At 41.6% G+C, this 26325-nt stretch overlaps 1 protein-coding gene across 2 annotated transcripts in view; it reads left to right on the top strand.

Annotated features, from left to right (window-relative positions):
• The window catches only part of LOC146625394 (collagen alpha-1(XV) chain-like), a 65578-nt gene that overhangs the window by 29591 nt on the left and 9662 nt on the right, over positions 1-26325 (top strand). The window contains exons 3-17 of one of the 2 annotated variants that reach the window (XM_085362793.1): positions 540-787; positions 878-1048; positions 1775-1906; positions 15433-15507; positions 16696-16782; positions 17944-18067; positions 18432-18475; positions 18835-19014; positions 19181-19207; positions 19323-19376; positions 19505-19585; positions 20063-20110; positions 20212-20346; positions 22470-22523; positions 22901-22936. In XM_085362793.1, the coding sequence (XP_085218919.1) occupies positions 540-787; positions 878-1048; positions 1775-1906; positions 15433-15507; positions 16696-16782; positions 17944-18067; positions 18432-18475; positions 18835-19014; positions 19181-19207; positions 19323-19376; positions 19505-19585; positions 20063-20110; positions 20212-20346; positions 22470-22523; positions 22901-22936 (1496 nt within the window). The remainder of the gene's footprint in view (positions 1-539; positions 788-877; positions 1049-1774; positions 1907-15432; positions 15508-16695; positions 16783-17943; positions 18068-18431; positions 18476-18834; positions 19015-19180; positions 19208-19322; positions 19377-19504; positions 19586-20062; positions 20111-20211; positions 20347-22469; positions 22524-22900; positions 22937-26325) is intronic. The other variant, XM_085362794.1, reaches the window with a different exon arrangement.

Raw genomic sequence — 26325 nt, forward strand, 5'->3', positions numbered from 1 at the left:
CTTGGATTTCTAGAGCAACATTTCTCTCTGCCCCCAGTGGATTAACCCACTAGGGGGCCCAGAAGTAAATATGAGCTGTAGACTGCCACTAGCCTCCTGCCCTCTATGGACTGTGTACTCAATCACCTTCAAGCACCCATCAAAACACAAAGCACACCAAATAACACATGGCAGCTTGATTATTTTGTCAAGGACTAGGTGCCAGAAGCTGGAGTGTCTCCTCTCTTATTATTTCCAGTGATGTTTGTGAGTGTTTTTGATCAGCGTTTGCATACAAATGTTTAGAGAATGAATTTCAGTGTTGCGAGCTTTTGTGTGTGTTTGTATATAAACACAGTTATTTGCTCACAGATCTCTCTTACCTATATATGAAGTAATTAGACGCAGGTAGTGTTTCCGTGTTTGTCCTGGACTGAATTTCCTGACATCAGTTTGTGTTAATTCTTGTTTTGTTTTGGGGTTGTTGTTTTTTTGGATGAGTATTATATTTTTTCCCTCCTCTAACAAGATTCTTCCTCCTTTCTGCCCGTCTATTGCAGACCGCGGTCCTCGAGGAGCTTTGGACCTGACAGAGTTAATTGGCATTCCCCTCCCTCCCTCCGTCTCCTTCGTCACAGGCTTCGAGGGTTACCCCGCTTACAGCTTCGGCCCGGAGGCCAACGTGGGGCGGCTTACAAAGTCATTCATCCCCGATCCGTTCTATCACGACTTTGCCATCACAGTCACAGCCAAACCGACCACCCGGCAAGGCGGCGTGCTGTTCGCCATCACCGATGCATATCAGAAAGTGAGGACACTGTTCACCACGTCTCTTCTTTGTTTTTTGCTCCCTTCCAGGAAAATATTAAAGCTTTTCTACATGTTTTATGTTCTTCAGATTGTACAATTAGGTGTGGCTTTGTCTGAAGTGGAGGATGGCTCCCAGAGAGTCGTATTGTACTACACCGACGCAGAAACAAGAGGCCGCACCCAGGAAGCTGCTTCATTCAAAATGGGTGACCTGACAGGAAGATGGGCGAGGTTTACACTCACTGTGCAGGGCTCAGAGGTGATTAAAGATGTTATGCTAATTATCTCTTGGTGTACTCTATGCTATGTTAAAGTGGGATTTGGCAACTTGATTTGTAACATAACCTCGCCTTTCTTTCTTTGTGGACAAGCTATTTGAAACTGAGCTGTGTGACTGTTGTGCATCTGCGCTTCATTGCACTTTGTGGATAAATCCAATTCCTTTCTGCACATAGACACTATATATAAGGTAGATATACCTTCAAGGTCTGAGTCACAAGCATCTTAAACCTGCATTATTTCTTATGGCCAGCAGGGGGTGACTCATGTTTCTAAAACAAAGTCTGAGATATAAAAGTTTATGGAAAAATGATCAATCAGCATCTTTATCTGTGACCTCAGGAAACACTTTCCAGAGTTTGTGGTCTCAATCTATAGTTTAAAGTCCTGTTTTGTGTGTGATGCTCAAACGAATGGATAAAGCGTGATTTTCTTTAGGTCAGCCTACCTTGTGATTGGCAAGTTGCTACTGTATTGTCATATTTGGTTTTAAAACACCAACATGGCAACAGGCTGCTAAATAGTTTTCTCGTTTTCAGACCTTACATATGAGTATTATGTCACAAAATTCAGACATACACTTACTGTGTGCCTAAATGCAAGGAATAAAGATGTTTGCACAGATCATCTGTTCCATACAATTACATTTTCCTTTTTTTTCATATGGTTTTAAAGCTCAAGCATGTGCACTTGTCCCAACACGTAGGTGCGCCTCTACATGGACTGTGAGGAATACCACCGGGTTGCCTTCATCAGGAGTGCTCAGCCTCTGACCTTCGAGTCCAGCTCAGGGATCTTTGTAGGGAACGCCGGGGGTACGGGCCTGCAGAGGTTTGTGGTAAGTGTCGATGTGTGCGTGTTTGTGTCCCTTCTAGCCACGTGAGCGCTTCGGTACTTCCTACACTGTCTTTTGTCAGCTCTGTACAACAGCTGCATTTCTGCTGTGCTTATTCCTCATCCCAAGCGTCAGTGGGTTTGGATCAATGACTTTGAAATGAATATTGAATCCACAGCTAGTTGCAGAAACAAATGTGGTGTTTGGACAGTTGCCGACTTTACATCTGAGAATGAACACAATAGTCTTCGTTGGCAGCTTTACGACTGCCACGGGAGGCGAGGAATGAATGACCAAGTGTACTCATGAGCACTTCTTTGTCCTATGCGAGCTCCTAAATGACAGGCTGCTTACTTACATATGTGCACCAGGGCTAGTAGTCTCATTTTTGAATGATTTAAACTGAGTGCACCTGTGATTACGGCTGCCAATTCTTTCCCTATAAAGATGAGAAATCAAAAAATAGTAAATATTAAAGGGTAGAGGCTAAAATCCCTCACGATAGTTAAAAATATCCCTGTGCATTTATAGCAAGTACGTGTTATCGAGAAGTGCTGAGAAATCAAATCCATGTGCAACGCTGGCCTGTGCAAGCAGTGCTCTATAAAAGAAAATAAACCAGTAAAAGCTTCAGCACTTTCGTCCCCATTATCTATGATTTGTTGTTTTGTAATTCTGCTTTGTTCATCACATTGCGACTGCAGATATGATGAAGAAAATAGCTTTTTTTTTTTGCATATCTATGGGGGAAATAGTTTGTATTAGTGTGGGTCAGAAAATATCTGTTATGTCATCAAGATATCTATCTAAAACATCTTCAGTGAACTGTCAGAATATTACATTTTAATAAGAAGAGACCTAAGTTCATTTTAGAAAACATGCCAACAGTACTTTTCCCGAATAAATCAACCCACGACCGGTGGCTGAACTAGAAAAGCACACGACCTGTGACTTTAAAAACAAAATATAGTCCTCTTCTTTGCCACTTTTTAACCTTTTGTTCTCGTGAATTCTTTTTTTATCCAAGTTCATGAGACGAACAGACTACAAGATGTTCCATTTCCACAACAGTGGAAAGAAATCCTTATCACAAAGCAGCTTTTGGGTTTTTGTTTTTTTGGGGGGGCTCTCTGTCATTAAGATTTTATTTGTGAAACGTGAGGAGAGTTTCAAAGAAATATAATGAGCCGGGGAGGCAGAGTGTGTTTATTCAGGAATTTTTTTGGTCTCTGAGGGGAGTTCATTTCACCGCTGAAACAATCTGTTAGGTTTCTCCTACCTATTGTGGTTTAAAACCAACACTGACGTACGTACATAGATCACCAGGAGCTACAGTTTCATTTTAGATGTAAAGCAACCTCGCTCTAGCATCATTTCAAATCTTGTATATCTTGGTCTGTGTTTAATTTATGAATAATGATTTCCAGCAACCCTTTCAGGCTGTCTAAAGTACATAAAGTGATGTATTTAATAGAGGAGGACTTATAGTGGTGTTATTGTAGCTTTAAGGGCAATGCAGGGTTATAGACCATTAGAAATGTGAGGCTTCTTTCCCCTGCAATTCAATTTCAGTGTCATTTTAATTGAGACTAAATTACTGCTGTTTTATCCCATGAGTCATAGCTGCTGGCATCCTGCCAAAGCCTTGTGGAAACAAAATATTTTTTGTAATATCCTGACTAAAAATGCCAGTGTAGCTGCATTACAACAACCTTTAGAAAGAGCAAAAAGTTCCTCTGCTTTCAGTGTTTCTTGTGCCACAATTCCATTGTACGTACAATTTCTATTCTATTCTGTTCTATTATTTTACCCAACTTAAGGCCACATACTGTACATCTACACTGTTTAATATCAGCCTACTGGTTGCTAGCAAATTATAGTTACCCACATTTGAAGCCATTTCACTTTGTGATGTAGGACCATGATTAAAATATTGACAAAAGTCTTTCACATTGGCTGTATTCGAGGTTTCATGGAAGTGGAGAATTTGTTTTAAACATTTGCTCTCTGATTGAACTGTTGGATTGTTTGGGGAAGATGCGAGTAACTTTGCAACAATCAAAAAATGGCAAATTCACTGTAGCAGCTGCTTCTTAGGCTAAAACTCAATCGATTACAAAACACAGAAGTCTGAAATTAAGGCTTCTTTTAACCTTGAATATAATGCACAAATAACGCACAAATTTCCCCACTGTGCGATCAATCTTATCTTATCTTATCAGGATACTAAGGCTAAGACCTGCTAGCCAATCAGAACTTTGGCTAGCTACAAACTTTGTTGTTACCGTCATTGTTATTGCCCTGCTTGATGAACAGTCTGTGCCATGTGGGTTTTTGTTGTTGATATTTCTCAACTCTTTATTGCTGACTGTACAGCTCTCTGCAGGTACTCAGGCAATCTGTCTAAAAGCGCCTGATGTCAGATGGGGGCAGTATTGGAAATACAGAATGTGGTGCAACCATCTGTGAACTACTCTTGCTTTTGTTGTTGTGGTTCAATTAGCCAGCTGTGGATTGAAGTTGTAACATCCAAAAAAAAAGCTTAATTAACAGTGTTAAAAAGATGAAAAGTTTTTATTACAGCCACTGTCCATACTTTTCTTTTTTTCTGTTGTTGAGGTTTTTTCACTCTTTTCCTGTGTCAGGTGAACTTTCCTAACACTGCATTGCCTGTCTGGGCTCAACCAATCGGCATTAAATGAACGCAAAGCGTCATCCATGTCGAGCACTGTGCAGTTGGGATTTTGGTGCAATGCACAGGAGCATGTTTGTGGTGGTTAAAACCCCTCTACATAGCCTCTCCATAAGCAAATACCTCAGCAAACGTACACGACTGCTGTAGCATAAATTAAGCATGAATAAATTAAGTCCTATGTAGCGTGTATAAAGCTGGATGATATCACCACTTGGGGCTCAGAGTTGTTCTTTCTCTTGCCAATAAACTCTTTCACTCCTTTCTTTTTTTTTTTTTTTTTTTTTTTTTTTTTTTTTTTTATGACATCAGAAACAGCAGTATGCGACATTACGTGATGGCAGAGCTTCAGTTCATCCTTTGTCATTTTTTTTTTTTTTTTTTTTTTTTTAATAAATAGGACAGGGGGAATGAATGAGAGAAAGAGGGGGAGAGAAAGAAAGAAAACCAAAGGGGAGAAGAGACGGTGAGAAGGGGGGGGAAGAGAGAGAAAAAAAAAAAAAAAGAACTCCTGGGTCACCTGTATGGAGAAAAAAAAAAACAAACAAAAAAAACAAACAGAGGAGACAGCAAACAACAAAGAGCAACATAATAATAGAGAAAACAAAGCACCATCACAATAAACTAGCTAGCCATAGATATCAATATTTACTAAATAATAAACGATATTGTGCAGCACGCAAGATAGACAGCGCACAGTGTGCTTTGAGGCAGCAGCCAAGAAAGCTTTAGTCCGCGTCTGTGAATACCCATGTGTGCATACCTGTGTGGATCAGCATGCTTGCATTCCAAAGGTTTCTCCATGTAATGATCTGCTAGGGAGTGTGGGGGGGCCACAGCCCCGTCCTCCAGGGTGTGAAGCGGGTATGGAGGAGATCAAAACTCCAGATATCCAGAGGCCCCCAGAACACAAAAGACCATGAAAGACCAACAGAGGGGCAGCCGTGCCACTATTCCAGTAAGAGCTGAGGAGAGTCCCAGATGAGGGCTCGCCCAGCAGCCGCGGAGCAGAAGTCAGGGGGAGTTGCAGTGACGCGCCCGTGAGCTCCGCCGGCCCCCAGCTGCGCCTGAGTGACCGAGCCCCAGGCCGAGAGGCCGGGGGCACCCCACCTCCAAAGGGGGCCCGAGCGAGCCCCAGGCCCCAGGCCCCGACAAGCGGCCGCCAAGGAGTGAGCCGGTGTGTACCCGGACGCCCACCCCCAGACACAAAGAACCACCAACACACCGACACCTGAGGGAGTCCGCCACCGGCAGGGGAAGTGGTGGTGGGTGGAGATAGGCCTCCAAACCTTGGAGGGCCTGAGGTGTCCCCAGAGAGGTGGCGTCTGATACCCAACCTGACATATAGACACAGACATACAGGCACACACAGACACAAACATCCATTCCCACCCTCATGCTCTCATATGCACTCACTCCACACTCAACCAACGTGGAGACAGACATAAAGAGACGCTGTACACACAATCACACTCCCCAAGCGTACTCTACAAACCGGGTCTAGGTACCCTTGCCCCTGGAGGGGGGAATTGCACCCAGACCCAGGTGGTGTTACCCTTTTCCCTGCGGTGGGGAGAGGCAGACCACCCCGACTCCGCAGCAGCAGGGAGGCCCCACACCCCAGACCGCAGTCGGACGGCCAACTCCTCCTACTAGCCCTCCCGCTCCAGCAGGCCGCAGAGAATGGGGGTGGGAGAAGACTCCAAACCTCCCTCCACCCGCTCATTGTAGTGTTGATGCATATGTGTTCTAAGGTGCAATTAAAACCCAGGAGGGCATGGAGCTACCTGCCATGGAGCAGCAGGTAAGCGCATAGTCCCTCCTGCTAGCCCTCAATGACTAAGTGTATTTAAAATTGAGAGGTGGGCAACGACGTCAGGGGTGAGGTATACACCCTGATGGTAAATTGGACTCCGTGATTGTGCCCACCCCCAAGATCCTATATGTATGTGTAATGAGAGTGTGAATAATGTGAATGTCTAAGTTGTGGGATAAAATTGAGGCAGAGGCAGCCAGAAGGGGACGGGGGGGGGGGGGGGGGGGTAGCCTCCTCTGCACCCTGGTGACATACCCCCACTCCAAGGCCCTGCATGTGTGGGTGGTTGTGGAGGAGCGGGAAGAGGGAGGCAGCTGGAGATGGGGAGGGAAGGAAGGGAGGGGCAGGTAACCCCTCCCTGGGGCCAGCTCCCCCGCTGACCCCAGTAGGCACTCCCACCCTCCGCGACCCGCCAGGGAAGGGGGGCCCAGGCCCATCAGACCGGGGCCCAGTGCAGTAGCGCCCTCCGGCTCCACAGAGCCCTGGACAGTCCACCCAACCCCACCACAGAGAAAACTGCACCCACCCCACCATCCACACATCTTCCAGACTACATAAGACGGTAAACGCCCAGGCTGAGATCTTCCTCCACCTCTCCTGTATCTCCCCCTCCCGCAGAGAGTTCCTGAAGAGAAGAAAGCTCCTGCAAGATGTGACCATCCCCCCCACCAGATGAAGAGCCCCCCAGGCGGCTCGACGCACCGGCGGCACCCTGCTCCAGGGCCGGGCCCCCATGCACCCACCCGCCCACAACCCCGGCAACACACCAACCAGGACCCAAGCCCCCGAGGCCCGGCCCGGGCCCCAGCCCAGAGACGGAGCGCCCCCAGAACCCCACGCCCATCCCGGACCCACCCAGGGGCAGCCAGGTTGCCAGGTCAGTAACCCACGTCCGTCAGCACAGACCCTCCCCTAGCCCCGCTGCACGCAGCCGCGAGGAAACAGTCACCTGAGAGCCAACAGAGCCCCCAACCGGACGTGACCGCTACCCCGGGTTGAGCCCCCCAAGGAAGATGCCTCCGGGGAACCCCCCGACGCCCTAAGCCTGTCCCTACCCCCTCACCAATCACAACAGTGAAGGCGGGACCAAACTATGACCCCCCACCCCTACTAGGTGATGGAGCTGATAAAAGGGGCCCAGAGCAATTGATCTAATGTGGTGGCAAAGGCTGTGTCAAGACTAATGTAATCTAATAGATAATTTCTATATTGGTTAGAATTAAGATTATTTTTATTTTTCCAGTTCATGAGGACTGTTTTCTTGGCTATGCATAGGGCAGTGAAGATCATATGGGCTATATTCTTTTCTGAAGTGACATTATCTAAGCTGCCCAGTAGACACACTAAGGGGGAAGTTGGAATGTTACATTTCAGACACTTTGATAAGTCTTCACATATCTCGCGCCAAAACTTTTGCACTGGTGGACAGAACCAAAGAGCGTGGATGTAATTGTCTGGTGTATTGCCTTGACAGTGTGAGCAGTTGTTGGAAGATGTAAAGCCCATCTTGAACATCCGATGACCTGTATAGTGCACTCTATGAAGTATTTTGTATTGTATTAATTGCAGACTGGGATTTTTAATTAATTTGAAAGTTTTTAAGCAAATCTGAGACCAGAAGTTTTGGTCTAGGTTGACTGATAAATCTGCTTCCCACTTTGCAGTAGGAAGGGATATTGATTCATCTAATTTAGAAAGTGTTCTGTATATTTTAGATAATAATTTGGGGGATTTAAGAGTAAAAAAATGTGCCGCACTTAGTGGTGTTTGTAATTCAACTTGACTGAGGTTAAATTTCTTTTTTACTATGGATTTAATTTGTTGATATTCTAAAAACCTTGTCTTGTTGATCCCATATTGTTCAACTAGTCTGTCAAATGGAATAAATTCTGTTCCCTCTAATATATGTTCTAAGTATTTAATTCCTTTACAACTCCATTCTGGGAAATTAATCATATTATTGTTTTGTAATATGTCAGGGTTATTCCAGATAGGTGTACGTTTGCATGGGATTAATGAAGACTCCGTTATTTTTAGAAACTCCCACCATGCTGTTAGAGAAAAGCTGATGTTGATACTTTTAAAGCATTCATGTCTTTTGATGTTTGAGCTAATAAATGGTAGGTCTGAAATCTCTAGATCCTTGCATAGTGCCTGTTCAACATCTAGCCAGGGCTCAACTAAGAAGGTATGTTTTAACCATTCTGAGATGAACTGAAGCCTGTTGGCTAAGAAGTATTGGTGAAAATTAGGCAGATCTAATCCTCCTCTATCCTTGGTTCTTTGTAGCGTTTTTAAGCTAATACGCGGGGGTTTATCTTTCCAAAGGAATTTGGAAATATATGAATCCAGAGATCTGAACCAATCTTGTGATGGTTTGTTAGGGATCATCAAAAATAAGTAATTTATTTTTGGCAAGATCATCATTTTTATAGTGGCGACCCTTCCCATGAGTGATATGGGTAAAGATTTCCATCTAGTCAGATCGCCTTCTACTTTCTTTAGAAGTGGGATGTGGTTTAGTTTAGTTAAGTCTGAAAGCTTAGGAGAGACATTAATACCTAAATATTTAATATTTCCGGATTGCAGTGGGGCAGAGGAAGAATTATGGAAGGAGCAGTTAATGGGGAGAACTGTAGATTTTGGCCAGTTAATTGAATAATCTGAAACTCTTGAAAACCAGTTTATTAAAGTAATTACCTCAGAGAGGTTGGTTTGTGTGTTTTGCAGAAAAAGCAACACATCATCCGCATAGAGACTGATTTTATGTTCTATGTTCTTACATGTTATGCCCTTAATTGTTGTAGCCTGTCTAAATGCTGCTGCTAGAGGTTCGATAAAAATTGCAAAAAGTGAAGGGGAGAGTGGGCATCCCTGTCTGGTGCCCCTCAGGAGACAGAAGCTGGAGGATGTCTGGTCATTTGTTCTGATACGAGCCGTTGGGGAATTGTATAATATTCTTATCCAGTTTATGAAAGAGTTTCCAAAACCAAATTTGTGTAAAGTTGCGAATAAAAATTTCCAATTAACTCTGTCAAATGCTTTTTCTGCATCTAGAGATAATATTATGGTTTCGATGTTTTTATCGTATGAGTAGTCTATTAAATTAAGTAATCTACGAGTGTTTGTTGAGGAGTGCCGACCTTTTATGAAACCAGTTTGGTCAGGATGAATTAAGAGGGGGGTCATTTTCTCTAATCTCTTTGAGAGAGCTTTGCAGATTATTTTAAGGTCTACATTTAAAAGAGAAATTGGACGATAGCTTGAGGGAAATAAAGGGTCTTTGCCTGGTTTTAGCAGGAGACTAATGTTGGCAGAATTCATATTTGGTGGTAGTCTGCCCTTTTCCTCGATTTCCTGCAACATGCTGTGGAATACTGGTGCCAAAATTGTCCAGAATTCTTTGTAGAATTCTGCAGGGAAGCCGTCTGGACCTGGAGCCTTATTATTGGGCATACTTATCAGGGCTTCCTGGAGTTCACTTGGCGTCAGTGGCGAATCCAGTTCCATTGCTTGACTGTCTAGTAATTTTGGAAGAGTTACGTTGTCAAGAAACAGATCAATTTCATTTTTAGATGGGTTTATTTGTGGTGAGTATAAAGTTTCATAGAAATCCCTAAAAATGTTGTTTATTCTTCCAGGATCATATATTGTGTTCCCCGATAAATCTTTAGCAGCACATATAGTTATTTTTTCTTTATTTATTTTTAGCTGGTTAGCTAGAAATCGACCTGATTTGTTACTGTGTTCAAAATTCTGCAAGCGAAGTCTTTGTATAAGGAATTGTGTTTTTTTATTAATAGTTTCATTTAATTCTAGTTTTGTTTTGCATATTTTGTTCAATGTTTCCTGATCTTGGTGGGACGCGTAGGCTTCTTCTAGTGTTTTGATGTTTTTTTCTAATTCCTGAATATTTTTGTTTTCTTCTTTCTTTTTGTGTGATGAGAAAGAAATTATTTTACCTCTCATCACAGCTTTCCCTGCTTCCCATAGAACAGAAGCAGATATTCCGGGAGTGTCATTAAAGTCTAAATATGAAGTCCATTCCTTTTTAAAGTATTTTTACTTGGCGTAGTATTATTCTTGTGCATTAGTGTTAAAGATACAGGAGCATGATCGCTGACAGCTATAGGATGAATCTCAGTGTCTGAAATGTCACACAGCAGTGAGCTGCTGACCAAAAAATAATCCAGACGAGAGTAAGAGTGATGAACATGCGAGAAAAAAGTATATTCCTTACTGGTGGGGTGAAGAGAGCGCCATGCATCGCAAAGACCAAAGTCGTTCATATACTGTTTGATTATATTTGTGGACTGCCAATTACGCTGAGTTCCTGTTGTGTTGAGCCTATCCATTTCTTCATTTAGTCCAAGGTTGAGGTCACCGCCAAGAATGAGTGTGCAATCAAGGTGTTCAGAGAGTGCACTAAAAAAACCGTGGAAGAATGAGGGTTCATCAACATTTGGACCATATACACTTACAATACATAGTTTTTTGTTCAATATTGATAGTTTAATAATTAGAAATCTACCCTCTGGATCTATAACTGTATCGAGTACTGTAAAATTAACATTTTTATGTATTAAAATTGCTACTCCCCGTTGTCTAGAATTATAACCGGCTGCAAACACGTTAGGAAACTCAGGTGTTTTAAGTTCATTTAAACCTGTGACAGGTTTGTGAGTTTCTTGTAATAAAACAACATCTGCCTGTAGTTTTTTAAGCTGGTTAAATATTTTTAACCTCTTTCCTCTGGTGCCAGCTCCATTTACATTCCATGTGACAAACCTCAGCATGCCCTTAATTGTGCGTGTATGTCTAATGATGTATGCTGGGTGTTTCGTTTAGACAGGTGGAGAGAATATGGAAACATCCCTTGTTTATAAATAGAAAGAGAGAAAGAAGTGTGGTGAGAGACTCCATAAGTCTGACTATGTGTGTGAATATTCACTAATATGAACAAGCGTGGCTTGCTTATGTGTCCTGCAAGTCTGTGCGTGCTGTGAGGCTGTTGTGAATGTGCTGCCGTTGAGCTGATGTGTTTGCGTGATCGTGTTGTGAAAATATGGAGAAATAGAGGGTGTTGTTTGTAGGTGAGTGGGGAAGTAGGTGACCACAGCAGTGAAAGACAAGAGAAAGAAAGAAACCACTCCTTTCTTGGCTCTCTTCATGCATCCTCTCCTCCCTCTTTCCTCATCTCTCAGAAAAAGAGGAGCAGAAGTAACTGTCTGTTTCCAGCTGTTCAACTTTCAAACTGATCCTCCTCCAAAACGATGCAGCAGCGGCTCTTTGCAGCACTGCACTACTCCACAGCGTTACATGAACACACAAAAACAAATAAATATCTTCGTCCTTGCTGAACCAGTTACTCATATGTTAAACTGGCTTCACTGAACCACAGGCCATGTAGGGCGTAACATAAAATGTGTGTTGGCCTTTAACACAGTAGTGCAAAGTGACCTTTTGGATGTCTTCTCACATGCTTTGGCCTGTGGCAGCCATAGTGTCCAGGGACTGCCAGTAACTGCAGGCACACAACAGTTTCTCATCTCTGGCATCTGAAAAGTCCAGTGTCTGTCTGTGAGCAATAACCAGACTTCAAAATATATATAAACAGCCCCGATGGCGCATGTCATGCAGCATGCGTGGCTATATAAACTAGAAGCTGATATGTTGCAAAATACTTCAGCTACTGTGAAGTTTTGAAGATACATCAGTAACAGTTTAACAAAAGAAGTCAAACAGACAATGTTTGCACTTTCTCATAGATGAGGAAGCATTAAGTGCAATGCCAACAGCTGCATGAAGTTATTTATCTCCATAGCAACTGATCAGACTTTTTCCACTGTGATTCACTCACAGATGCACTTCTATATTAATTTACAGTCAATAGACAGGGTATATTTATTTCTATTCACTTATAATTAAATATAAGAAGTCATCTTGTGATAAAGCGTAATAACAAAACGTTCAAACAAAAAAAAGCAGAAATACAGGTTTTAATGTTTGTATAACTAAGCAGCCAAGTGCACAACCACACTCCTGTTTATACAAACTTTTGTTGAAATCATCTGACTTTTGTGAATTTACTGTAGAAACCAGTTGAAGCTTGACCTCCTTTCCATCGGTCATTTTCAATGCACCCGACCTCATTTACTAACATCTTCAGCTCACTTTTAGACTGATTTTGTTTACATTTTTAAGAAATGAAGTTGCTAGTACTGCTTTGTTTTGCAGTGTACCATTAGCGATACTGACAGCTCTCGTGTGTGAAGGCTCTCTGGTGTGTTTTCTTGAATTTGTGCCGGGAATAATGTCTGTTTACTGTTGTCTGTTTTGTTTCAAGGGTGACTTATGACAGAAATTTAACACTAGCTGACTATAAAGGTTTGAGCAGCACATGTTTATCCCAGACCTACAAACGTTCAGATGAGTCTGAGGTGACACCTGTGATGCTTAGTTGCTAGACCTGGATTTAAAGGAATGAAAGGCTAGGGCAATTAGTCAATATATTAAGCAGACAGTATAAATGGTGCAGCTTTGCAGCATTTTTGGTTGGTTGGTTGGTTGGTTGATTTGTTGGTGCACTGGTACTTAGGTTGGTTTTTTCACTGGTTCATTTGTTTGTTTGTGGGTTTGTTGGTTGGTAGGTAAAGCTTGTTTTTTACACCATAATTATATGCTCTGCTACAAACAACTAACTGGTGCTCACCTGTTCGATGTGCTGTGTGTTCAGTTGTCGCTGCTACAGACAGCCGTGCGTGGTGGCGAGCATTTGAAAACTGCAACCAGAAACTTGCCGAGAAATTCTCCAACTGCTTTCCTGTGTTTAAATTCACGTAATCAAAAAAGTTTTTTACAAACTAACCGACTAAATCATTCATCCATGTGGCTGTGGCTTTAATGTAGGGGCAAATCCACATGTTGTAGTCGTTTAAAGGAGGCGGAAAAGGTTGCGTGGCACATTCTTTGTTTGTTTCAGATGTGTTGTTTACTGCACCAAGCAGATGTCTCTGATTTGGTTCACTATCCCCAGCTCCAATCCACCCTTCCTTCTCCTTCCTCTCTGCTTCTCCCTATATCACTATTTCTCACTCCTTTGCCGCCATTAAATTTCATAGGCTGTCCTTCATTCCATTAAAAACAGCTGTTTGTCATCTGGCCTGATCCCAGTATCAACAAACTTGGCTGAAATTGCCTTTAGCAAGTATTTACAGATGCAATAAGAAGACAGGACCACTGACTCTGATTTAAATGACCTTTTGTTATACTATGAGTGCACTGGTCCTTGACCGAGAACTAAATAAACCCACCTTTAACCACCTTTGATATGCTCCTTACATTGGTAGATAATGGCTTAGGATATTTGGCTTACTGTGTGATAACTTGTCAGAATTATGACATGTTTATCATCAGCTGCAATCACTGAACATGTGTGCGCCTTTATATTGTTCTCTAATTTCTGTTCATTCTAAAACTGCATTCCTTCCTTTATGAGTATTTACAAGTATTTACAGCAGACCTCACAAATGACACAATCTGCATAAAGCGTAATTTATCATCGTTTCCTAACAGCAGAAGAAAGCATGACACGTATCCTTCCCATGATAAAACAAAGACCGTTTGAGTTTCTGCCAGCATAAAACAACTATATGTGCTGACAGCTCTACAGTCCAGCGAGGGGCTTGGAGGGCATAAACATGTCACACATTACCTCCAAGGTTCTGCAAGGATACCTTGCTGTCAGAGCGCCCCTTTACAAAATAAGAAACCAGGTGCAGCTATCTCTGTGTAAGTGTAAAACCATCCATTAAATAGTCATAACCTGCATTTTAAAATGATATAAAATGACAAAATTGGTCACCAAAAATTTCTTTCTAACCAAATTTAGTTCAGATTGGGAATGGGACCCTTCTCTAGAGGTTACCTTTCAGAGTCATCCCACATATTGGCTCAAGGTTACAGACAAGTATGGACTGTATACGAGAGACTTACCAAAATTCAATATTCATGAACTTCCAAAAAGAAACAGCCTTTTTTAGAATGAAAGGTTTAAATGTGCTGCATTATTTCACAACCTTCCAGTTTCCCTCTGTCGGCCTCCAGAGTATCCTGGGACACCATCCAAGACTGTGGATGAGCTCACATACAGCAAAAGAAAAAAGTTGCCCAGTTAAAATAGCTCAGCTAATAACGCTGTTACATGTCTCTTCATGGGGCAGGTTCAATTCAGTTCAATTCAGTTCAATTCTCATCAAAATAACAATTTAGTTGCCTAAATGTGCTCAAGATCAATATATTATCATTAGTTGGGTAATAATTTAAGACATACGACAGCATTAGCTACACATGCTTATACTTCACAGGGCCACAGGGGTAGAGACTGGCTAGTCTTGGGGGAGTCATTCCCTACCTTGTTTCCACAGGCCTTTTAAATGTAAATCCATCATATAACACTTTCTGTGTTCTCCCTTTGTCTACATGGTTTCTCTCTGGGCACTCAAACTTCCTTCCTGGTGGAGCAATGGTTATCTGTCCCTCAGTGATAGCCCTGTCCAGGGTGTACCCTGCTTCTCGTCCTATCACAGCTGGGATAGTCTCCAGCCCTCTCCTCCTCCTTGATTAAGACAAAGAAAATTGATGAGAGGATTATATAATTGTATAAATACAGAAAGGATTTGACATAGCTTAATCTTCTGTGTTAATTTGCCACAAGTAAATATTAAAATTATGGGCTGGTGCTTTAAGGTTGATGGGAAAATTGTCTTTGGAGCAGATACAGAAATGCACCTGTTTCCTAGCCAGATGTTTGCAGCAGTGTTGAATGTGTGTGTTAATGTGTTCAGTGTGTATGCATTATGCGTGCTAATGAGTGAAGGAGAGACAGATAAACTGTTATGCAGACAGACCAAATTAGTGTGTGTGTGCGCGCGCGTGCAAAATGTCCTCGGAGCTTCTATAAAATTTAATGACAGAATGAATTAAATTAGCGTGCAATATAACACGAACTCTCCTCTCCAGGGCTCCATCCAGCAGCTGCTGTTGAAGGCAGATCCCACGGCCCCAGATGACCAGTGTGAGGAGGACGATCCTTATGTGAGTCTGCATGAAAACACTCGAAACTGAGAAAAGTTCAGCTCCTCAAACGTCTCTAAAACACTGCAAACTTGGAACTATGGCTCTCTCTGCTGGTAGACATACAGTACTGCATAAAATTCATTTCTGACGCCCGCATACATCATTTACATTTAAACATTTAAAAGCATAAACCATCATGAATCCATTCCACCTGCTTTGGTGCAAATGAAAGTGACAGCGGGTCAAAGCAGCTAGATTTTATAATCTTGGCCTACTGTCACACTATATATTTTTGACTGACAAAAAGTCATTTCACACATTTTTTTAATCATTTAGAGGTAAAACTTTAAATATGAAAATGTTCAAAATGTCATAAATTTACCTGTTTTGTAACTACAGTGGCGTTACAACATACAGGATTGGTGTAATCATAAATACAAAGTCCAGCTTAATATGTGCTTGAAATTATTTAATTTGCTTGTAATTCCTCTTAAATCTTGGTGAGCTGCCCAGTTTTTCTTCTATTTGCTTGCCTTTAAAATCTTTAAAGAGCACTACATTTAAAGTAAATGTCTTAAATTACACGCATTATCAAACCCACTACCGGCTATGGAGATAAATTTTCCTCAATAATATTGTCCTTTCTTGTGTTAGCAAGGTAACAAAATATACTGAGAAGGAATATGTAATCTTGTGAAACAGAGGTTATTTTTAGGAAAAGCAAAAAGAAAAAGTCATGACCTTTACAGGGTGCTGTAATATACAACATAAACAAGCTCTCTCTCTCTCTCTCTCTCTCACACACTCTCACACACACTCTCACACACACACACACACACACACACACACACACACACACACACTGACATTCCTGACCGAGCCACAGTCAGTCTGTCCTGATAATGTTGTTTAGAACATTAATCATTTCTGATATCCAGTGTTTGTTTGTTTGTTTGTTTGTTTGTTTGTTTGTTTAAATTAAAGATAAGTTTCAGTGAAAAACATCAGTAACATGTGAGTAACCGTGGGAACCAAACTCTGGAATAAGGCTGTTTTGCTTATGTGTACATTTGGCCTCTTTCCTCATTTAATTTTCACTTCCTGCAGCTAAAAACTCAGATGGAATTTTGGTCTGCTGAACTTTTCCAACTTTCTCTGTGTTTTGTCTTCTAATTCCTTTTATCCTGCTCTCCTTTTCAACTCCAGGCCTCTGGCTACGGGAGCGGTGACAATGAAAACTTGGAGGGTAAAGATGAAGTGAAGAAGATTGTGGAGGAGAGAGAGTTCACCATGGTGTGTGCACTGTTGTTTTGTTTTTACCCCATTTATTTGCGCAAGCGAGTCACAAATGAAAAAGCTTCTGTCCTCTCAGTACCTGTGGAGACACCAAAATGATGATAATTGCTGCCAGCTCTGTGCAATCTGTAATGAATTTATGCAAATAATATCACATTACTATGCTTAAGGAAATGGCTTCTAAAAAAGCCCACTAAAAAAGAAAAGAAGATGGCCAATGTGTCATTGTATAGATAAGTTATGTTCCCATAGTGATTTAAAATAAACCTGTTGATTAAAACTTTAAAAACGTAACTTAATATTAAGACTCAGTCCACAAATCAATTTTTAGTTGATTTTTTTAGTCATTTTCTGGGAACTTTAAGCTACAGAGTCAAAGACACTTGAGTTTTTGGTGATTGTCTTCCAAGAAACTAGCTAAGAAACCATCTAAAAGTGCAGATAAGAGAGATTTCAATCACACAGATCACCATCTGTGGTCCAAGTATGACTTCACTGATGTACATGTATTTCAGTCCCTTTTGTATGAACACACAATCCAGATGTGTGCGACCTCTTCTCCAGGCAGTCTGAGCTACTTAATAAGCGTCTCCCTTGGACACTCAAAGGCCTGTCAGACGATGGATTAAAATCAAAAACTCTCTTCAGGAAAGAAAATGATTTACAGCCTTTTTTCCATCTGCAGTCATTTCTATTTATCATTCATGAGCAAGACAGCGGGCTTTTCTAGGCGTGCGGTCATGACATTTTATGATCGCAGCAGATCTTGTAGACGTAATGTTGGAATACTCTAAGAAATGTGTGGAATGAGGCTGTCAGTGTGACACTGTATTAGGATCTGATCTGAGAGCAAACATTTCCTACCATCCGTGGCAAACGCTTCACTTTCTTTCTTTTTCTTGTTTGGTTGTCTGTTCACATATACAGAGACTCTTTGTTGAATTATGAAAGAAAAAAAAAAGAAAGGCTCTTTAATTAATCCACAGCTGCAGCTATAACTAGTGTGCTGTAATATCCAGATTGCAGAATATTATGCATTTAAAAATATAAAAAATATGCAGTTTAGTGCTGAAGGTTGGTCTAAAGATGCACACTGATTTCTTTTTTTGTTTGTTTGTCTGTTTGTTTGTTTGTTTGTTTTACCATCGTGGTTATTAGCCAGAGCTGGCCCCCACTTACATTGTGATCCCACCTCCACCCACTGAGATGCCAACAAGCGATGACGAAGATGACAACTTTGAGGAAGCTTCTGGGCAGGAAGTGGAGGTGACCACGGTGCAAGGTAAAATGCATTCATGTAAACGTTTTAATGTGGTCTCAGGAACTCTGTCCTGTGGCAACAAACAGCAGTTATCTGCCACTTAAAATATATATATATTTTCAGGATTAGACCAGTGATATAGCAAAATTATTTCATGCTTCCCTTCGTTTGTGCTGCAATTCATGAGTAAATCGGCTCCTCCTTCGTTGCATTTCCAAGAGTTTCCACCAGATGTTGCTGAAGACACAGTGTAGCTTCCTTTCCTTTGTTCGTATGATCCAATGCTCAACCTTTTCATCTGTGCTTTATTCATCAAATCCACAGCAGTGCCATTTTTAATGTGCTCAAACATGCTTGTTTTTTCCTTTTTCTCTTTATGTTACAGCAAAGTCATTTCAGACAGGTGCTTCAGTTTCCACACCTGACACTGTAAGTCAGAATTATCTTCTGAATTTATATAACATAAATGTGTCTGTTTCAACATATTATGGGTTAAGATCATTACAGTTTTTATATAATTAAGGCAACAGGTCTTTAAAGGTCTGTAAAGGGGATGGTTGGTACTCTGCTGTAACTCTAGACGGGCTGGAAGTGACGTGGTTGATGAGGTTAACATTAAATGTGCTTTAAAGAGAGAGAGAGAGAGAGAAAACGGAAACTGTTTCCTGTAGAGCAAGTTTGTCCCACTTACTACAGCTGATGCTGCCCTATTTTTTTCCTTTTATTTTTTTTAAATTAGTGTGACTGCAGTCTACATAAAAAATAAAAAAAAAATCCTAACTCCTTAGTCCCTCCAGGTTTATCCAGGGCAGAAAGGGGAGCCAGGCCCAGCTGGTCCCCCAGGACCTCCAGGCCCTCCAGGACCAGCCTCAGAAGAGGGACAAGGAGGGGAGCCTGGACAACGAGGCCCACAAGGACCACAGGGACCCCCAGGCACACCTGGACTTCCAGGGAAAGATGGACACCCTGTGAGTTTAACCTGCACGTTTGTGCACTGAATTTGAGGCATTCACAAGCTTCTATTTTTAAACAATTCAGACGTCCGTTCACGGAGCACAGGATGTTTTTTTTACTCTGTTGTGTTGTCAGATTTAAACATGATTGATTTGCTTTCTGTTTTTGTCTTTTCTCCAGGGAAGCAAAGGGGAAACTGGTTCACCAGTAAGTAAAATCCTCCTAGTCTTTCAAATATATAGTTTCCTTCATGTGGAAGTTATTATTTAATGTCTCAGAGGGGAAAGCTCATGTGCACTGCCGTGATTGTCATCTCTCTCAGGGAGCAAAAGGATTTCCAGGACTACCCGGAGAGTCTGGTCCTAAGGGAGAAAAGGTAAAAACCTTTAGGGTGGTTACAGAAATTTTAACATGGACTTATAAAATTAAATATATAATTAAAGAAATAAGTAAGTAATCCTTGAAATGTAGAAAATAACACAAACTTTCTTCTGTTTCTCTCAGGGTGATCCTGGTGTTGGACTACCTGGCCCTCCGGGTCCTCCAGGACCTCCAGGGCAGCCCAGCAAGTCCTCCGTGTTCCTGGTCAGTCATTTATTCATTTTGTTCTTAGTTTAAGCAAAATCAGGTGTGCTTGATTCATACAAGGAACTAAAATTAGCTCCAGTTTATTTGTGAAATCCTTGTTTCTGTTCTGTATACCTTCATATACGTGAACTTTTCATGTAGACACTGCCCATATTCTATTTCCAAATGTTGATATGAATTTGTTAGGTTGTATTTTTTCTGGTGTGATGCTAAAGCTAAGTCACATTTGTTGCAGCAGAAATCAGATCTGATGATACGCCCATCGTTTTCATTATGTTCCTCAACATTTTTACACAGCAGTGATATTCATACTGGGGATGAAAATAAATATTTTAAGTTGAAAATAAAATATTTATTTATATATTGTGGAATGAGAAAAAAAAAGGCTCATTATGTTATAACCAACCATAACATTTTAGTATAAGTGACTTACCTTTTGACTAAATGAGGGGTCATTGCCTTTGTGTTCATCAGGAGGGTTCTGGATTTGAAGACTTTGACAGTGACACAGAGATTATTAGGGTAAGTGAAGTTGCTTTCTCTGTCTCTGTATACTGACACTATAGTTTACCTGTTTTACAGAGCATTTTTCCCATAACTGTAATGTTTTCTTGTGTTATCAGGGTCCCCCAGGGCCTCCAGGTCCCCCAGGACTGCCAGGGCCCCCAGGATCTCCTTCTGAGGACATCTTTTCTGGACTACCTGGGACTCCTGGGAAAGATGGAAGGGATGGAGCAAAGGGCGAACCTGGACTTCCTGTGAGTTTTACCTTGGTCCATTTTCTGTTAGAGCCCAATCTAAATGCAGCAGCTTAAAAATACTAAATGAACCAATATGTTTTCTACATATTGTAAACTCTAGCAGCTCAAGTATTATAGTTTATACAGGCTCAAGTTTATACAGTATTATGGTTTCTTTGGAAGGACAAGACAAACACTGAAAATGTAATTTCTTTAGTAGATTTCACATCTGCTCTCACATAACAAACTCATTTGTCATTTGCTAATTTATGCTAAAAGTTAAACAGGAGGTATACTCTAACTCTATTAAAACTCTTTCAAAGGACCCACCTGACACACACAATAGAATTAATTAAAATCAAGAGCAGTTTTTATTCAAAACAAAACAAAAACATAATTTTGCATGAAACATTTCTGTGATTAAGGTTTTTTTGAAATGCATCTTTCTTTTAGTCTTTGCCTTCAGAACATTCATTTTTGACCTGGGTTCTGTGTTCAGGTGTCTGAGGAGTGGTTTAGTGGCTCTGGGTCTGATTCAGAGTCAGGGTCTGGTCAGGTACAATGGGCTGAAAAGACAGTATTTCCCCCAATGCCATTTAAAATGTTCATTTACTGCTTTCCTGCCATTGCTTGATGCACAGAATGAACAAAGATTGTATGTGTCTGCAGTTAAGACTTAGTGGTTCCTCTTTTGAAATACATTACATACACTAGTTAAATTGTACAGTACATAAACATATCTGCCACCTCATTTTATAATCATGTGAAAAATGAAGTTTTCCCAGCACGATGGAATTCTATGAAAAATCAAGTACGTCCTTACTACTTTTTATAAGGTTAATGCTAATCAAATGCACCTGATTATTTGATCATCATAAAGTGTGACCACTTCTATAAAAGCAGAAGTTGGTAGTTTGTGGGTCTGGTGCAGTCAGGTGTGTGTTAATACAAGGTCACAATCTTCCCCAGTGTGGATGTCCCAACAATTTCACCACAAGGTCTGACCCAAGCGCCACATTTCAGACTCTACAAGCCTCAGTTAGTATATTAGATGTTAAAGTTTGTGACAGTAAGGTTGAAACAAGTGTGGCTTCTTTGGAAGGGTCACCAAGAGAAAACCTATTCTCTCTAAAAAGAACATGGCTGCACGGCTTAGGTTTGTAAAACTAATCAAGAGTTCTGGAACAATTTCTTTTGGACAGACAAGACCAAAGTAGAGAAGTCTGGTCATAAAGTGCAGCAGGACATTTGATGAAACCCAAATGCAGCATATTAGCAGAAACATCTCATACCAACTATTAAGCACAGTGGTGGAGGGGTAATGATTTGGGTTTGTTTTGCAGCCACAGGACCTGGACACCTTGCAGTCACTGAGTCATGAACTCCTCTATATACTCAAGTATTTATTGAAATTATTTCTCCAATGGCTAAAGCCAGGCTGAAATTGTGTTATACAGCAGGACAATGATCCCAAGCAAAGCAGCAAATCTACAATATAATTATTGAAAAAGAGAAGGATTGGGTTGTTGCAGTGGCCTGGGCTTAGTCCAGACTTCAACCTGATTGAAATTCTGTGGCCAGAACTGAGAGCCTAAACAAACGTCGTTAAATCATGTGATGTACTTTGTTTTTCACGAGACTACATAGAGGCTTGTGAAAATGTTTCATTTTCAAAAGCTTGTATTTGCACCCACACACCAGTAAATGGATCAGGCCTTTCTTTCCATTATCCTCGCAGCTTTTACGGCAGGAGCTAAAGTGATGAACAACAAGCGCTTGAATTTGGTTGCAGCTGTAGCATCTGTTGGTGGAAATGTGTCTTTTTGTTTTTTTTTTTAATTATAGAAGCTCTTACTAACAGTGTGAATGATATACTCACAGGCATGGAGTATTCACTGCAAGGCTGCTTTGGTTCATGAAATTTTTATTCACTTCAGACCAAAGAGGCTCAAGAGCTTTAATATGTTCTCATTTCAAACGGCTCGCTTTTATGAGCTCACACCAAGCAGCCCGCTTTTGTCCAAAAAATCTGAATAAGAGCCACAATTACGCAAACTATGCCAACTCTGTAATACATGTACATGTTATTCTGGTAAATCCAAATTCTTGAGGGGAAAAAAATAATTTTGTTACACTTGCAGGGAGTCAGTGGAAAAGATGGCAATCCTGGGCCTGCTGGGGAGAGAGGAGACAAGGTAAGGCATTGAAATTCTACATATATTGTATTGTCACTATTTAAGACATGGATTTAAGAAGAAAATCCTCTCACTGGTTTTGGCTCTCATTTGTGTGTTTTCCAATCCTCAACCTTTAGTTTTAGCCCTCTCTGATTTCCCTAGAGAAGGCCTCTAAGTGCTCTGTTAGCAAAAACAATTAGACAAAAACTCTATAACCGCCTAACACAAAGAGCCTCTTAATGAGATGCCCCAATGGACCAATAAAGCCAAAGGGGCTTGAGTGTAAACAAGTCTGTATTGCAATAGCCGCTCTGTTTTTGTTTTCATGGAAACCCGAAAGAACAACCTTTCCCCATTAAACACGAGCTAACTCTATTTCATTATGTTTTTAACAGGGCGAGCCTGGTGTGAGTGGTCAACCAGGACCAAAGGTAAGATTGTTTTGTTTTTTTGTTTTTGTTATTGTTTTTTAATCCTGTCCTGCTGGAAGGTTTTGCAATCAGACTTGTGATCTGAATGCATGGTGGTGCCGAACACATTTAGCTTTTGCAAGAACAGCTATACAGAATCTCTATAGGCTCCTCTTGTTCATGTGAATCATTTATCTGCTTATTTATTCATTTATTTTTGTGTTATTTTAAATATTAATATTATATATGGATATGACGATGTCTAAGTCAAGACAGGCAAGAGAAAAAAAAGTGGTGGTGGTTTGGATGGGGAGTAGAAATGGGATGATAGAAACAAATAGAAATGCACAATGTATCGCCAACTGCTGCATCTGTAAGAAACAAAGAACAAAACAAACATACAGCACGTGAACACAAGACATTTGATAATACACAGATACATGAATCCACAAATCTTCCTATAATGTGTGTGTATGAGTGAGAGAGACAGAGAGAGAGAGACGGTGAGTGTGTCTTTGTCACAAATGTATTTCATAATGAGGGTGGGAAGCTGCAACAATACCCACCAGAAGCCTGAAGGCATGCAGAGATGGAACCAGGACAACCCCCAAGACGGTCCAAGACCTGAGGCCACACATCTCTGTGACATTCACTTGTCCATCCCAGGAGGAGAAGGAGAGAGGCCCCAGATGGGGTGCCCACAGCCAAAGGGTGAGAATCCCAGAGAACCAGAGGTAATGGGCACTCGACCCTGCTAGAGGCTGGCCACCCTGGTACGAGCCGATAGCAGGGTCCCAGGGTTCCAGTGCCCGAGGCGCCCAGGACCACCTGGCAGCGCCACTCTTCCCCGACATGGTGGAAGTCCAGGCCAACCTGTGCCACCAAGGGAGCGGGCTGACGACCTTCACCCACTCACCCTGGGACCAACAAGCACAAGTAGGGACTGGCAGAAAACCACTGGCTCAGTGGGCACCCTCATTCCCCAAAATCTGCCATGATGTTAAAGAAGGTTGACCTGGGGTCAGCAATGTCAATGCCCCGGAACACTACTGAGTCTGGGTCAGCACCCACCACCCCCACCACAAAGAGTGTATTGGAGTGTGCAGATGAAGACTCTTCTGGAGATGTGTGACAAAGTGAAGGGGCAAGACTAACTGGTCTGGGTCCAAGACAAGATGCACCCAGTATAGTTGTTCTGTCTCCTGGACGCTCCACACCCTTTCTCATTACATGATGAAAAACTTTGTATTGTGTTCTGATAATTATCTGGATTTTACTAGGGATCAGGAAAAATGAGTAGTTTATTTGAACAGTAAGATAATATTTTGCCCTACATTATTACATCTCCTGCTTTCCATAGAACACGTGTCAAGAAAGACAACACGGAGAACAAAAGAGACACACCACCAAGGAGACATAGATGACAGAAAAACTAGAATACAACTCAACTAAATCCTGACTAATAATAACAGCATAAGATGCTGTTTTAACATGTTTTCAATAAAACATAAGGAATCAAAAATACAAAATAAACCCATAACGCTGGGTCACAGACCAAGCCCCGGACAAAATGGTGATATTCCTTTCAGGTCATTATTATCTAAATATGTTGCCCATTTCTTTTAGAAATAATTAATGAAGTTTTGTTCTTTTTTTTTTCCTTTTTTTTCTGCCACCTGTCTCGTTTGGTTCTTTAGACAATAATTCTGATGGATAAAGGCCAAGAAAGATGCCCAACGGATTTACTATACCAAGTGGACCAGCCCCGCCTTGCCGTACTGGTCCATTTGATTGACCTTTTTTTTTATTGTTTATTTTATTTTATTTTATTTTCAGTTGTTACATACATGACTGGGGGAAAGGAAAGGGAGAAAGAAAGAGCGGGAGGGAAAGAAGAACAGCGGGGAAGAGAGACGGAGATAAAGGGCACAAAAACAAACAAACAAACAAAAAAAAAGGTGGGGGGCAAAAAATACATATATATCAATCACCTGGATCACCTGTTGAGAGGGAAAAAAAGACAGAAAGCAAGCAAAAAAGAGAGCAATATAATAAACAACATCATTGCGGTAATCTATGTGTAAATACTAAATATTGACTATTATTGCACAGCACGTAAGATCGACAGCGCACAGTGTGCTTTGAGGTAGCAGCAAAGGAAGGTGTCGTTTGTGTCCGTGAACACCTGTGTGTAAACCTGTGAGCATGAGCACACTTGTATTCAAAAGGTTCCTTCATGTAACGATCTGCTAGAGGGTGTGGGCCATAGCCCCATCCTGGTCCCTGGATCTCCTCCAGGGACCAGAGACCCCCAGAAAGCAAGAGTCCAAGGAAGACCAACGGAGGGGCAACTGTGCCACTCTACCGATAAGAGCTGAGGAGAGCCCCAGATGAGGGATCACCCAGCAGCCGCGGAGCAGAAGCCAGAGAGGGTTGCAGTGATGTGCCCCTAAGCTCCACCGGCAGCCAGCTGTGCCACAGTGGACCGAGCCCCAGGCCCAGAGGCCGAGGGCACTCCACCCCGTCCGAAGGGCCACGACCGAGCCACAGGCACCAGGCCCCGACAAGCCGCCACCGGGAGTGAGCCGGTGCATACCTGAGCGCCCAGCCCATGAAGTGTTGTTCTTTCAGTAATGATGTAATAAATCTCCAGCTCCTAATTGGTGGCGTGACTCTTTTCTGAATTTGATCGTTTGTGATATCGCTCATAATGGAGCTGCTAACTAGAAAGTAGTCTAAGCGAGATTGTGAGTGGTTTACTGGTAAAAGGAAGGTGTAATCCTTGAGAGTGATACGTACGCCAAGAATTGTAAAGACCAAATTCACTCTTGTATTATTTAAGAATGATGGACTTCAAATTCCTTTGACTCACTGCTGGATTGAGCCTGTCAATTTCTAGGTTGAAGTCTCCTCCTCCTAGGTTGAAGAAGCACGCTGTCAGAATGATCTGAGAAGGAAGAAGGGAAGGAAGGAAAAACTAGCAATACACAGATACTATAAATCTGCCTTCTGAATCTGCAATAGTGTTGCTAACAGTGAAGTTTTTGGGGTTTTTTTTTTTGCTTATTTATATGGCTACGCTTCTTTGTTTTGAATTGTAACAGGCTGAGAACACGGGTGGGAACTGTGGAGAAGTGAGTTAGGGTTAGTTGAAAGACGATGTCTGCCCGTGTCATTTAATCTGTGCTGAAGTCGATTGAAATGTGTTTTTTAATCTTTTTTTTAAATTACTTTTAAAACTGTCAAAGAGTAAATCGGTAGAGAGAGTCAGTAATAGGAATGTGTGCAATTTGTGTTTTTTCATTTCGTCTCACAATACTACAGCATAGCTCTGCTCACTTACCTCCCACAAAAGGTTAAGATCTGCTCATTTTGCTATTCATTATATTTGATACATTGACAAACCACCA

This window comes from Diplotaxodon limnothrissa, linkage group LG9, assembly GCF_057381915.1.
Source record: "Diplotaxodon limnothrissa isolate DT_005_m linkage group LG9, D_limnothrissa_male_GT1.1, whole genome shotgun sequence".
NCBI classification, from domain to species: Eukaryota; Metazoa; Chordata; class Actinopteri; order Cichliformes; family Cichlidae; genus Diplotaxodon; species Diplotaxodon limnothrissa.